This window comes from Panthera uncia, assembly GCF_023721935.1.
Source record: "Panthera uncia isolate 11264 chromosome B2 unlocalized genomic scaffold, Puncia_PCG_1.0 HiC_scaffold_25, whole genome shotgun sequence".
Classification (NCBI taxonomy): domain Eukaryota; kingdom Metazoa; phylum Chordata; class Mammalia; order Carnivora; family Felidae; genus Panthera; species Panthera uncia.
Window position 1 is genome coordinate 59,006 of NW_026057581.1, and position 14,121 is coordinate 73,126.

Genomic DNA, 14,121 nt, shown 5'->3' on the forward strand with positions numbered 1-14,121 from the left:
CAGGGGACCTCTATGGCTACAGAATGGCCTCTGAGTGGGGCAAGGGTCAGGGACAGAGAGAGGACACACCAGTAGCACGGAAACACTTAAGGAGCATTTTACGCACGCTTTCTTCCACAACACCCACCACAAGACCAGGTGGCAGCAGTGTCCAGGCTGTGCTGAGACCACACCCAGAGCCCAGGCCGGCCCGCGTCCTGTTCAGAGGGTGAGGCCAACACCCCTCCACCCCAGAGAGGGGCTTCCAGTGGCACCGCGGCAGAAAGGGAGAGAAGACTGCCTGGCGTGGGGGTGGGGGCGCACACGAAGGTGGAGAAACAAGGCCGCGTAGGTCTGAATGGCCCACCGCGAGAGGGCCAGGGGCGGGCAGGTGCTAAGGTTTAGGACCCCGCCAGCCACCCTCTTACCCCTACCCTGACCTTCCGGCGCCCTTAGGGGCGGAGACACGTTGGCGGCTGGCGCGGAGCCTGGGCGCACGCGCCGGAGCCGCCACGGACCCTCCCCACCGGGGTCTCAGGGACTCGAGTGTCCCGCATCCAGCCCCGAGGAGGAAGACAGCCGCCCTGAGCGGGGCCCGGGCACCGGAGCTCTGGGAAACTCGGTGTTCCCTTCTGTCCAGTGGGAACAGTAACGCCGTCCTGTTCAAGGGTATTCTGTGTACGGCCCCTCACTCGTCGCAGGCGCTTCGAAAACAGCAGTTAATTTTTGTAAACAGCGCCCATTAAGTCTGTGCTTGCTAAGGGCCTTCCGGGTTCCGGAGGCGAATTTAGGCCACGTTGGGGGCGAGGAGGCCTAGTTGAGGCCGAGCGCCTGGTGCGCGCCACCCCGCCGCAGAGCCCCCTCCGACGCCGACCCAGCGCTGGGGGAGGCAAGGGATCCAGTCTGAATCCTGCAAACCAGCCGCCAGGTTTCGGAACCCGGTCCCGCCGTCCCGTCGCCGGGAGCGCGCCCCGCGTACCTGGGCTCCGCCCGCGCGCAGGCTTTCCCCTCCCCCCGCCGGGCTGGGCCCCCGATGCCCCGCCCCCTGCAGAGACCCGCGGATTTGCCCAGTGATCAGTGACGTAGCAGAGCTGCGGGCTCCCATTGGGAGGCGGAGTTTGGCAGCAGCCAATCCGGGCGCTGATCCGAGAAATCTCGGAGCCGCGCCCGGCGGATCCCGGAGACCGCGCGGCGGGGACGCGCGGGGATCGCGATCCGGAACCGTCCGCCGAGCGAGAGCAGCGCCCCCGGCCCGGAGCTCGCGGCGTGGAGATCGGCGGTGGGGTGAGTCGGCGGGGAGGGGGGGTGCGGTGCGCCTGGGTGCGGGGCCACTGCCCTCCCGGGCCCTCTTGGCGCCGGCAGGTGGCCCGGGGCCCGCGTCGAGACTGCTTCCGTCTGCTCGTCCGCCAGGCGGGGGAGGGTTTGGTCGGAATGAACCAGGTTAGGCTCCGGGCTTGGAGCTGCACGTTCACTCCATCCTGCAGCCGGTTCGCGCTGCCCGGTTGACTTCATGCCTCGGTCGCCTCAGAGAACAGGCTGTGTCAGTTCATCCTGGAGGAGCAAGTGGGGGGGGGGCAGGCACTTCCAGATTCCCGGTGCGCCCCGGGTTGATTGTGACACCGCACGCTCTGCGTGTGCGCCCCGGCTTGTGACACCGCAAGCTCCCCGTGTGCGCCCCGGATTGTGACACCGCACGCTCCGCCTGTGCACCCCTGTTTGTGACTTCCCACGGGTCCTAACCCTTTCCCCCCGTCTATTAACATCTTACATGTGGCACATTTGCTACTGCTGATGAACCGATATTGATACCTTATTGGCCAGAGTCCATAGTTACTCCGAGTGACTGAGTTTTCACCTAAGCACTTGTTCTGTGTCATGATCCCATCCAGGTCACAAGGTGACATTTGGTCAGCATGGCTCCCTAAAGCCCCCTTGGCTGTGGCAGTTTCTCAGACTTGTTTGTGATGATGTTGACAGTTTCACTGCCTGCCGGTGATCTGTGTTCTGGGCGCCCCTCCGCTGGAATCCCTGTGATGTGTTTCTCCTAAGACCGGCTGCAGGTGATTGGGTGGAGGACCCCAGAGGAAGGCCGCCCACAGTGTCAACAGATGTATGACGTGCTGTTGATTGTGACCCGTTGGCATCGTGTAGCCAGGCCCCTCAGGTGTAAAGTCACTCTACTACATTTCATACTGAACTCTCTGGGAATGAGCGACTGTGTGCAGCCCACTTGCAAGGAGGGGGGCGTGCTCCTCCTCCCTGAGGACAAGTATCTACATATATTACTTGGAATTCTGCAGGGGAGTTTAGTCTCTCGTGTTCCTTAATTATTAACTCAGTCATTTATTTGTATCAGCATGGACTCGCGGATATTTGTTTTATACTTTGGGTTATAATCCAATACTGCTTTATTTTGATGCTCAAATTGTTGCAGCTTTGGCTTTTGGGTGCCCTGTCAAGTTGGCTCCTGTGTCCTTGCTAGCATGTGTTTATAGAGCTTCTTGCTGTTGAAAGCACTTTATGTGGCTTCACTTGAACTTCACACAGTGCAGTGGACTTGACAAGACATTATTATTCTCCTCATTAAGAGGTAAGGAAACTGAGGCCCAGGAGCAGTGAATGACTTCTTAGATGTCACTTCCCTGCAAGGGAGCGACAGACTGGTCTCAGACAAGGGCTGACCACCCCAGAAAACCCTGCAAACCGCAGAAGGAAGTCCGTAGTCCAAGCTGAGGTTTCTTGGGGTGACTTCAGCCTTAGGCCCCAGGATCAGAACAGAAAAGATGGAGAATGGGAAGATAATGGTTTTGGAAAATAAAGGCTTAATTTGAGTGGCATCCAGGAGGAAGTACCACCTGCCACATCGGTAGACATGAAAGGTTGAACTTGTCCCCAAGCCGGTGTGTGTGGAGGGAGGCGAGGGGCAATCTGGGAAGTGTTTGTGGTCAGAGCGTCTCATCTGAGGGCGAGGGAGGGGTGGGCAAGTGTGGGGGGAGCATGAAGAGGGTGGTGCTCGAGAGACAGTCGACAGACCTCCTGCCTTGTGCCCAGTGCTGGAGCTGAGAGGGTCAGCGAGGAGTGGTCCTTGGGCAGAGCCATTAAGCTCTGAGCACAGGGAAGGTCTCACGAGGGGCTGGCCTGTGTCAAGTCCTCAGGGATGAGCAGGAGCAGGGACAAGGACCAGGGGTGGGGAGCAGGGGCCCTGAGGACACAGCTGTGTTCCTGGCTCAGGGCAGGGGGGCCAGCTTGCAGGAGGCTTTGTTTGCCGTGCAGTGCGGGAGAGCCCCAGGTCGAGAGCTGTGTTAGGATGGCCCTGGTGGCCCTTTGTAGGACATCTGCTACGTTCCACCAAATCGTCAGTGCTGTCAGTTTAGGTATGTTCCACGCAGAACACACATCCTGCCAGCTGGATCAGGATGTGCTGCTGATCACACTTGAGAGACTGAAATGTGATGCCATGGGCATCTGAAATTTGACGGAAAGTTGTAAATCACTCACCAGTTGCTCAGATCCCTCCGCCGTCTGGGAAGTGAACGGTCAGGATATCTCCATCTCACTAACCCGTCACTGGCTCTTTCCTGCCTGATAGGCAAATTGTGGAAAACCAGCACAGGGGACGCCTGGCCTCCGTCTTTCATCCGTGCTTATTCTGCGTTGCTTGCTCCTGTTAACGGCCATGACTTTGTGTGGCACATCAAATATGCTGCTGTGCTCGGCCAACGTCTGTTTCAGTTTGCCCTGTGAGCGGCCTGGATGTTCCCCCCGCTTCCCCCCACCATGTCTTCCTGAGATACCGAGCTGTGTAGAGGTCAAGAATGTAGCCGCAAGCTCTACATCTGAGTGACTGCAGCTGGGTGAAAATCCGGGTTTGCGTGCTGATCCAGGAGTCCTCACTGTCGGCTTTGGTTAGAAGGACAGCCCGGGGTGAAAGAAGGTTTTGATGGTGTTTCCTCGCACCATCCAGGAGCCGTGGGAAAGGGCTGTGGTGGGCCAGAGCAGGCTGGAGACCTGGCTGTCCTGGCAGGTTGTATTCCACCTGTGGGGCCAGAGAGGGAACTGCTGCCCAATGTCTGCCCTTCTCTAGATGAATAGGCTGTTTTTTTGGTTGTTCTTTTTTTTTTTTCACAAATGCTTTGTATAGTTCAGCCTAGTAACCTTCAGCAACTTCCTGTGCTGTATCAGTCAGGATTCCTTTTTTTTTTTTTTTCAAATGACACACAAGTCCAATCTGGCTGGGCATAAAGGGCATTTATTGGCTCACGTGATGGCAGAACTCAAGGGTCAATCTAGCTTCAGGCACAGCCTGATACAGGGTTTTACAGGATGTCATCAGGAACCAGTTTCTCATACCTCCTCTCTGGGTTGGCTTCACTCTCAAACAGACTTAGCAAAATTGCTCATGTAGCTCCAAACCATATGACCTCACCTCTTGCACGTTCTCGAGAAACCACAGAATCTTTTCCCCATCTAAACTAGGTCTCCTTGTGACTATCAGTCCTTGAGTCATGTTCTCACCTCTGAAGCAGGCACCGTGGCCAAGGAGGCATCGCATGCACTCTCTCGCTCCACCCTTGAGCTGAGGGAGAGCTCTGCCCTAAGCACATAATCCCCAGAAGGGAACTGGGAAGAGTTAGCAAAGGAAGGAAGAATGGAAGCTAGGGGGACCGCTCGCCCAAAGACCAAGCTCTTGCAGCACTTACCGCTGGGACCAGGGAGCGCCGTGCCGTCGTCTGCTCTTGTCTGCTGTGGTGGGACTCCTCAGCCAGTGCTCGGCCTCTCTCATGCTGCTTCCCTTGCGCTCCGTCTTGCTTCCTCCCTCTGCCTTCAGCGTCACTCGCATATATGCACACATCACACACATATGCACACATCACGCACGTATATGCACACATCCTGTTTCCCATCCTCCACACTGGCAACAGTTTAGAAGCTGATAGTACCCGGTGTCGACAGGGCCGTGGGGCAGCATGGATGCCTGTAGCCTGCTGGTGGCAGCATACAGTGGTACAGTCAGTGTGGAAACAGTGTGGCTTGATCTGCTTAAGGATGCGTTTGCTTGCTTGTGTGTACCAGGACACGGGTGCAGAAACGTTCACAGAACCATGTTTGTAACTGTCCCGAGCAGGAAACGGTCCAGGTGGCCATCAGAAGCAGACCACATGCAGACCTGTTTTCTTTGCAGATCCTGCATTGTCACAAACGGAAAGTTTGAGGTAAGCCCACATCAGGCAAGGCTCTTAGTGCCACTTCCCATCGGCCTTTTCTTGCTTTGTATGTTGGCGTCACATTTTGGCAATCCTCATAGTATTTCCAACCTTTGCATTATGATTACAGTTGTTATGGTGATCTGTGACCAGCGGGAACACTTACCCTGAAAGCTCAGACAACAGTTGGAATTGTTTACATACGGTATTTTTAATTAGGGAACGTACGTTGCTTCTTAGACATAACGTGACTGCACGCCTCATAAACGACAGTATAGTGTAAACACACTTTTTTTTTTAATAGGAAATTTATTGTCAAATTGGTTTCCATACAACACTCAATGCTTCTCCCAACAGGTGCCCTCCTCAATGCCCATCACCCAGCCTCCTCTCCCTCCCACCCCCATCAACCCTCAGTTTGTTCTCAGTTTTTAAGAGTCTCTTATGGTTTGACTCTCTCCCTCTCTAACTTTTTTTTTCCCTTCCCCTCCCCCCTGGTCTTCTGTTAAGTTTCTCAGGATCCACGTAAGAGTGAAAACGTATGGTATCTGTCTTTCTCTGTATGACTTATTAAACACAACTTTTTCATGCACCGGAGAACAAAACGATTGCTTTGACTTGCTTTATTGTGATCTTCACTTTACTGTGGGAGTGTATGACCGAACCCCCAAATCTCCAAGGTGTGCCTGTTCGTCAGAGGTAGAATTATAGTGTCAAAAAGCAATGGACATGAATGACATCAGCTCACAATCACATAAATGCACCTTACAAACATGCTGTTGATACCCACCCCTGCAAGAAGAGGTAGCATCTGTAGGATGAGAGGGCAGTGATTTGTCACCTGTGTCACATATGCCACGGCATCTGTCTCCCCAGACATGGCTCTCCCTCCTCCCTCAGTGTCTGCATCCCTGCAGCCAGACCCAGGCACCGTGACAGGAGGGTGCTGGTGATGTGGTCTTGCTGGTCTTGCTGTGGAGAATGTGGAGAAATCACCCCTCTCTCCCTCTGCTACTTCGCCGTCTGGGCGGAGGGGAAACGACAGGTGGCTGCGATTGCTTGCCCTTGTACAGACATGTAGGAAGCATCTGTGCGCATCAGATGCCCTGTGCCCGTGCTTCTTCACCTCCTGGCTAGGAAGTACTGGCCCTGGGCTGGATTCTGGGCATAAGGCAGACAGTCTCTGTCCAGATGTAATGAGGCTCATTAGCCAGGACTCAGCACTGCAAAGAAGTGCAGGGCACAGCGTGGGACGCTCTCAGGCTTTGTAAGGGAAAGAGCCTGTGGTCTCAGTCTGTCTGATCGGGAAAGAATGGCCAGAGGAGGTGGCATTCAGCTAAGCGGGAAAGGAATAGCGTTCAATGCAGAGAGAGTAGCATTTTCTAAGGGCTCAGGCAGGAGGGAGCATAGCATTTTGGGAGACATGGAGAGGGTTTTGAGTTGGCTATGGGGTCGGGTTAGGATGGGGGGTGGCAGGAAATGAGACTGCAGACAAGGGCTGGGCCTAGGTTCCTTGGCCTCAGGGAGGACTGGAAGGGGTTTTGACTTGATCCCTGGGGCACCAGAAGAAAGCCACCGAAGGGTGCTAACCGGGCTGGTCGCGTGGGCACACCTGCATCTGGACATGCGGTGGAATGTGCGTGCCGGACGGGAGGCCGGCCTGGGGGACCAGAACACAGGCCGCGGAGGCAGGAGGTGCTGGGAAACCCTGCAGGGCTGTGTATCAGTCAGCTCCAGTCTCAGCTTCCAAAGGGTCACGCACGCGCATCACTTGGTCGGAGCTCTGGGAGGGCAGGGACTTTGCCACGTTTGTCCTGTGCCGTATCCTCGGTGCCTGGCACGTAGCCGGTGTCCGGGACGTGGGGGAAGCATGACAGCCTGCTACCTACAGCCTGCAGTGGCACGTCACAGCCGGTCCCATCCACCACCATGGCTGCCACAGCCCCTGAGCCCTGGGGTTTCCACTGCTCACAGCGCAACTCAGCCCAGCCCCACTGCGCGTCAGAGCACCACAGACGCCGGTCCTGTGGGGACAGTAGCCCACGTGTGACCTCGGGAGTGCACTGGCCGCACAACCTGTGTCCCCCAACACTGTGGCCCACCTGCCAGCCACAGCCAGGGCTGCAGGACCTGAGGGTTCCATCGTCAGCCAAGATGCAGCCACTTCTCCGCAGCCAGATCCAGATCACTTGGGTTTTGCCCCGAATTCTGTCGTCTCCAGATTTATAAGGCATCACAGGTGTTTACTTCTAGGAGAATTTGCTTATTTCGGATGAAGAAATGGGGCTTAGCCTGGGGCCCCAGGAGCCCTTAAATGGGATTCCCATGGGGAATGGAGCCATCAGCTAAGTGCTTTGTGATTACAAGCAAGAAGGGGCTCCTGTTTACACCCCACGCGTGGGCTTGGCAAGCAGCCTGGAGGCCACTGGCAGCTCTGGGCCGTGAAGCCCACAGCTGGGACTTGGTGCCTTCCAGGTCCCTTTCAGTGGCATCCGGGAGCCCAAGGCAGTGGGAGGCAGGGAGGACAGTGTGGGGCAGCTGAACTACAGACAGCTGAAGGGGAAGTTAGGACCTGCGGGGGCGGAAGACGGTTTCCATGAAGAAACAAGGGGCAGTTGGGCCAGGGCAGGGGCAGAGCGAGGGGTGTGCCTGCCACCCCAGAGCAGTGGTGCGTGGCCGCTGGTACCAGGCAGGCCACGAAATGATCTCAAGTGTCAGAATTCTCACTGAGGGTAATGGGGACTGGGTGGATGGTATGGCCTGGAAGGGTTTCCAGCTCTTTCCGTGGTTCCTTCTGCCCCAGAGCAGGACCATTGCCCCTCCATACTGTGGAATCCAATGACATAGAATGTTCCAGAGGCATTGCACAAGACAAAGGGCAGAGTCTCGCTGGCGTGAGCAGGTCCAGCCTGCCAAGGCTCCTGCACTGGAGCCCTCTCCGAATCTGAGCTGCTGTGCTTTTGGTCAGTGCACACACTGGGCAGCTCACAAAGCGCTTCCATGTGGGTGGCCTCACCTGAGCTCCTGGCATTTCCCAGGGAGCCAGCCGAGGAGGAGGATCCAGTCGAGCCGCCGTAGCCCGGTGCCCCTGGGCACACTGCTTGACCTCACTGAACCTCAGTTTCCCAGAAGAGTGTCCCAAGAAGCTGGTCACCCGGCTCTGGGGCCCCAGACGTGACCCTCGGTTGTTGGACTGACCAGTTTACACATCCAGTCGTGTGTGCAACCGGCAGCGTGAGCTGTGTGTTCGGGATGGAATCCGTGTAACCGGGTGTGGGACGGTGCATGGAGACACCGAGCCTCGATTGCCTGCTCAGGCCAGGCTCACAGACATGGGGTTCGCACAATTCACGTCACCTTTGGTTTGTCCGGGCCCACCGCCTGTGTGCCCACACTGAGCATCCACAAGGGGGCAGCGGCCTTGGTCATTCCAGACCCTTGTACACATTCCTTTAAAAGTGATAGAAAACCAGAACGCCCTCCTCAGGAAATGATTCTAACTTTGTATGATGTTTTGTTGAACCATTTAAAAGTGATAGTCCTTAGCCCCAAATACGGCAGGATGAATCACCTAAACGTGTGTTCCCCTTCATCACCTCAGTAAACACCGTTAAAAATTAATGATGATTTTTTATGATCCAGAACCCAGGCTTTTTTTAATGTTTATTTATTTTGTGAGAGAGAGAGAGAGAGAGAGCACAAATGGGGAAGGGACAGAGAGAAAAGGAGAGAGAGAGAATTCCAAGCAGGCTCCATGCTGTCAGCTCAGAGCCTGACCCAGGGCTCAAACCCATGAACCATGAGATCATGCCCTGAGCCGACTTCAAGAGTCAGTCACTTAACCGGCTGAGCCACCCAGGTGCCCCTAGTACTGTGTTTTGTCAGAGTTCCTCTAGTTGTCCCAAAACTATTTTTGTAGCTTTAAAAAAAAAACAAAACAAAACGGGTGCCTGGGAGGCTCAGTCGGTTAAGCATCTGACTGCAGCCCAAGTCATGATCTCACGGTCCGTGGGTTTGAGACTTCGCCTCAGGTCACGATCTCATGGTTTGTGGGTTCGAGCCTCACATCGGGCTCTGTGCTGACAGCTCAGAGCCTGGAGCCTGCTTCTGCTTCTGTGTCTCCCTCTCTCTCTGCCCCCCCCACCCCCCCATTCACACTCTGTCTCTCTCTGTTCTCCAAAATAAAACAAATGTTAAAAAAAAAAATTATTTTTTAACAAACAAACAGGATCCAGTCAAGGTATTTGCATTTGGCTGTTATTTCTCTTCAGTCTACGTCAAGAAGAGTTTTTTGTTTTTTGTTTTTTTCCCCATGACATTGACTGATTTAAAGGCTGGGCCAGTTGTCCTGTGGAAGGTCCTATATTCTGAATTTATCTGATTGTTTCTTAATACTGTGGTTTAGTCTGAATTTATCGGATTGTTTCCTCATCCTGTGGTTTAGCTCATTTCTCTGTCCCTCATCTTTTCTGTATGTTGGAAGCTAGGTCTACAGGCTTCATCAGATCCTTTCAGGTCAAACATTTTTGGCAGGATTCCTTCACAGGGGATGCCGAGTGTTCCATATGGTGCCGTACTGGGAAGCCAGTGCCAGTCTGTACCTCTCTGAGCGATGCTGGGTTTGGTCACTGCTTGGGGTGATCACCAGATACTCCCCTCATCAGGGCACATTGGGAGGTCATCCACAGGGAGGGCCTTCAGCACCATGGGACTTACCGTGTTCCCTAATACCTTTCTTGCCTGTAGCATCCACTGATAATGCGGGTTGCAATGTGGTGGTCTTCTGTTACCCCCGGACAGCCTCATGCATCTGCTACGTGTGTGGGCGTTTTCATGCAGTGTCGGCATGGGGCCTGGCTGTGACCATGGTCAGGTGCGCAGGAGGGGCTGTCACCAAGCTCCCTGCGGTCTGCTGTTCTCAAAGCAAGCTGCAACCGTACGTCCCAGCCCCAAGGACAGCACGTTCCGTCCCCAGCAGCAGTAACAGTAACGGTGCCCCTTGCCAGAGCCCGGCACCAACCAGCTTCCTCTTGGTGAGGGACCAGCAGTTCCCAGAGTCTGTCGCAGCCTCGCTGACACCCCAGACACAGCCGTCTGTTCTTTCCCGTGAGCTCTGTGTGCGCGTGGCGTCCCTCGAGGCCACAGCCTCTGAATCCATGCTGCTGTTGGTCATCAGCATTAGGAGCATCCCTTACGTCCACACGGTACTCACAGCCTATGAGGCACTCTTGTAATTGTCGCATCGCATCTTGGGGACAAGACCTTATTCCCGTGTCATTTCTCTGGGGTTCATCTCCAACTCGTCCCAGCTCGTCACCACAGGGCAGGGCCTCCCCGTCACCGGGCTGTGACACACTCTCCCTGCACACAGCCACTAGTGGTAGTGACTTACCTGTGTCTGCAGGTGCCTGCTCCAGCCTTGCGGTGACCCATGTGCCCTGTGGGCCGGCTGTCTTCCCCAGCCTGTCCTGGTCCCTGCCCCTCAGGGACTGTAATTGAAGCACGTGCCACTGTGGCTGCTGCGTCCTCACCTCCTCTCCTGCTCTGTTCGTGCTTCGAACTGTCACCAGGTTTGGGAACCAAGGGTTCTGACTTCTGTGCCCGCCTCTGTGTCCTGTGCCCTCACCAATCCTTTGTCTCCGCCCATGTAGAAACTTCTAGGTAAGCATCAGTGTCCCCATTTTATGGATGAACAGACCGAGGCTCAGAGTGCTTGAGAGGCGTCTCTGTTGTCACACAGAATCAGGGGCAGGGGGCCACTGTTCATCAGCTATGCCGAGGCTCCTTCCCCAGACAGGAGGTGGGCCTGGCCATATGGGTAGACAGGACCAGTGTCGTCTCCAGCCACCCGGGGACTCCTCCCACATCAGTGTCTTGCATGAGCACCCCCAGCAATGGTTGTGCAGCAGGTGCACAGCTGAGGGAGCACCGTGCACACAGGAGACACCACAGGCCTCTGTGTGTTACAACACACTTCCACCACATAGTTAACACGCGTCTTACTCTGTCGCACTCGGTATGTCAGAGCACTTTCCCCACACTAAGGGATGGAGAGGGTCTTAGGCCGGAGCGCTGCCCCAGCAGCATGGCCTGGGCTGCTGGTGCTGTGCTCCCCAGCCCACCAGAGTGCCCTCTCTGGGCCTCCCTTTCCTCATGTGCACGATGTGGGGCTGGCCTGGAGGGTGGGTGAGGTCCTCTCGCCCGCATGCTGTGGGCTCTGGTAAGCCTCTGCTGACTGTCCCCGGCAGTGCGGGCTGCCACTCTGCGCCCCAGCCCCACCCGCTCTTGACACCGTGTCTGTTCCCCAAGGCAAAGAAGCCCCCGTGAGCCGAGGACGCCATGGCCACGTCGGCCCCACTGCGCAGCCTGGAGGAGGAGGTGACCTGCTCCATCTGCCTGGACTACCTGCGGGACCCCGTGACCATCGACTGCGGCCACGTGTTCTGCCGCGTCTGCACCAGCGACGTGCGCCCGGCCCCGGGCGGCCGGCCCGTCTGCCCACTCTGCAAGAAGCCCTTCAGGAAGGAGAGTATCCGGCCCGTGTGGCAGCTGGCCAGCCTGGTGGAGAACATCGAGCGGCTGCAGGTGGACAAGGACAGGCAGCCCGGAGAGGGGGCCCGGGAGCAGGCGGACGGCAGGCTGTGCGAGCGGCACCGCGAGAAGCTGCACTATTACTGCCAGGACGACGGCAAGCTTCTGTGCGTCATGTGCCGCGAGTCTCGGGAGCACCGGCCCCACTCGGCCGTCCTCGTGGAGAAGGCTGCCCAGCCCCACAGGGTGAGCCCTCCACGCCCCACCCCCACACGCCCCGCAGCCCCACCTCCCTCCCCAACCCGGAGCACCCACCTGTCCCCACCGCCCATCTCCCCACAGGAGAAGATCCTGAACCACCTGAGCACCCTCAGGAGAGACAGAGACAAGATTCAGGGCTTTCAGGCAAAGGGAGAAGCCGACATCCTCACTGCCCTGGTAAGTGAGGCTGTCAGCACAAAGCCTGAGGCAGCTGGCTGTGCGGAGGGGGAGCTGGGAGGCTATGCAGGGGAGGCTGTGCTGGGAGGCTGAGCAGGGGAGGCCCTGCCAGGAGTCTGACCAGGGGAGGCTCTGCCGGGAGGCTGACCAGGGGAGGCTGAGCAGGGGAGGCTCTGCCGGGAGACTGAGCAGGGGAGGCTGTGCTGGGAGGCTGAGTAGGGGAGGCTGAGCAGTGTCAGCCAAGCAGGAGAAGCTCTGCCAGGAGGCTATGCTGGGAGGCTGACAGGGGAGACCAAGCAGGAGAGGCTGAGCAGGGGAGGCTCTGCCAGGAGGCTGAGCAGGGGACGCTGAGCAGGGAAGGCCCTGTTCAGAGGCTAAGCAGGAGAGGCTGAGCAGTGGAGGCCAAGCAGGAGAGGCTGTGCTGGGAGGCTGAGCAGGGAAGACCCTGCTGGGAGGCTGAGCAGTAGAGGCCAAGCAGGGGAGGCCCTGCCGGGAGGCTGACCAGGGAAAGCTGTGCTGGAAGGCTGAGCAGGGGAGGCTGAGCAGTGGTAGCCAAGCAGGAGAGGCTCTGCTGGGAGGCTGAGCAGGGGAGGCTGAGCAGTGGAGGCCAAGCAGGAGAGGCTCTACTGGGAGGCTGAGCAGGGGAGGCTGAGCAGTGGAAGCCAAGCAGGAGAGGCTCTGCTGGGAGGCTGAGTAGTGGAGACCCTGCCTGGGAGGCTGAGCAGTGGAGGCCAAGTAGGAGAGGCTGAGCAGAGGAGGCTGTGCTGGGAAGGCTGAGCAGGGGAGGCCCTGTTCAAAGGCTAAGCAGGGGAGGGTGAGCAGTGGAAACCCTGCCGGGAGGGTGGCTTTGGGCTGGCGTCCTCATCTGCTGCAGGAGTGGCCCTGTGTCAGCTAAGGTTCCTTCTGTGTGACTCACCATAGTTGTGGGTCCCATCTGGCAGCTGCCGCTGTTGTGCTAGGGATGGCCAGAGTGTAAGGGACCAACGAGTTCCTGGCTGAGTCCTTCCTATCAGAGGGGGAGGGAGATGAGATTCTGATGGTGGAGGGGAGCCGGAGGGTTTGGGAAGAGGGAGGAGGCCAGGGACGGCCTGAGCAGCTCTGAGAACACTGTGGATACTGAGTCCTGTCCCAGGACCGCTGCCCACAGTCAGAATGCAGAAGCAGCACAGCACGTGCATGATTAGGAACGGGTCAGGAGGACATGTTCCAGGTTCCTGGGGGAGCGTCAGTGTCAGGGAGCTGTGTGTTGCAGGGATATGGAGGCCCCACAGTGAATGACGAGATCCTGGGGGAGAAGAATGAGGCAGGAGCTGGCCCAAGTCCAAGGAGCCCCTGTGCCCTCACTGTGCATGGACATCAGTCAACAGGGGTTCTAACTCTGGCCAGACTCCAGCCTGCACTAAGCAGGGAGATGTGGAGGCAGGAAAGGACATAGTCCCTGAACACAGATATTCCATGGTTTCACTGAGGGAATAGGATACAGTCCAATGAGGCAGAGCTCGGGGACATATTTTGTACATCAGACATAAGCTGGGGGCGGGGGGGCCCTGGATGGGGGCAGGAGCAGAGCCTGCGGGGTTCTCTACCCCACAGCAGAGGAGTCATGCCCTCCTCCCCTTCTTGTGCCCGCAGAAGACGCTCCAGGACCAGAGGCAGGACATAGTGGCTGAGTTTGAGCAGAGCCACCAGTTCCTGAGGGAGCGGGAGCGGCACTTGCTGGACCAACTGGCGAAACTGGAGCAGGAGCTCACAGAGGGTAGAGAGAAGTACAAGACCAAGGGTGTCTCAGAGCTGGCCCGGCTAGCGCTGCTCATCTCTGAGCTGGAGGGCAAGGCCCAGCAGCCAGCAGCAGAGCTCATGCAGGTGAGCAACCTTCCCAGGGTAGGGGCGGGAGGCCAGGGCGCTGGGTCTCTGCCCCACCGCTCACCTGGGGGACCTGGGGACACTCACCACTGGGTCTCTGCCCCAC

The 14,121-nt window shown here is 57.3% G+C and overlaps 1 protein-coding gene across 1 annotated transcript in view; it reads left to right on the forward strand.

Moving 5' to 3' along the window:
• Window positions 1-1,163: 1,163 nt before the first annotated feature.
• LOC125939489 (tripartite motif-containing protein 26) overlaps window positions 1,164-14,121 on the forward strand; it is a 27,757-nt gene continuing 14,799 nt past the window's right edge. Inside the window, exons 1-4 of the mRNA XM_049654945.1 lie at window positions 1,164-1,263; window positions 11,493-11,960; window positions 12,057-12,152; window positions 13,785-14,015. Coding sequence (XP_049510902.1) covers window positions 11,523-11,960; window positions 12,057-12,152; window positions 13,785-14,015 — 765 coding nt within the window. The 5' untranslated portion in view covers window positions 1,164-1,263; window positions 11,493-11,522. The remainder of the gene's footprint in view (window positions 1,264-11,492; window positions 11,961-12,056; window positions 12,153-13,784; window positions 14,016-14,121) is intronic.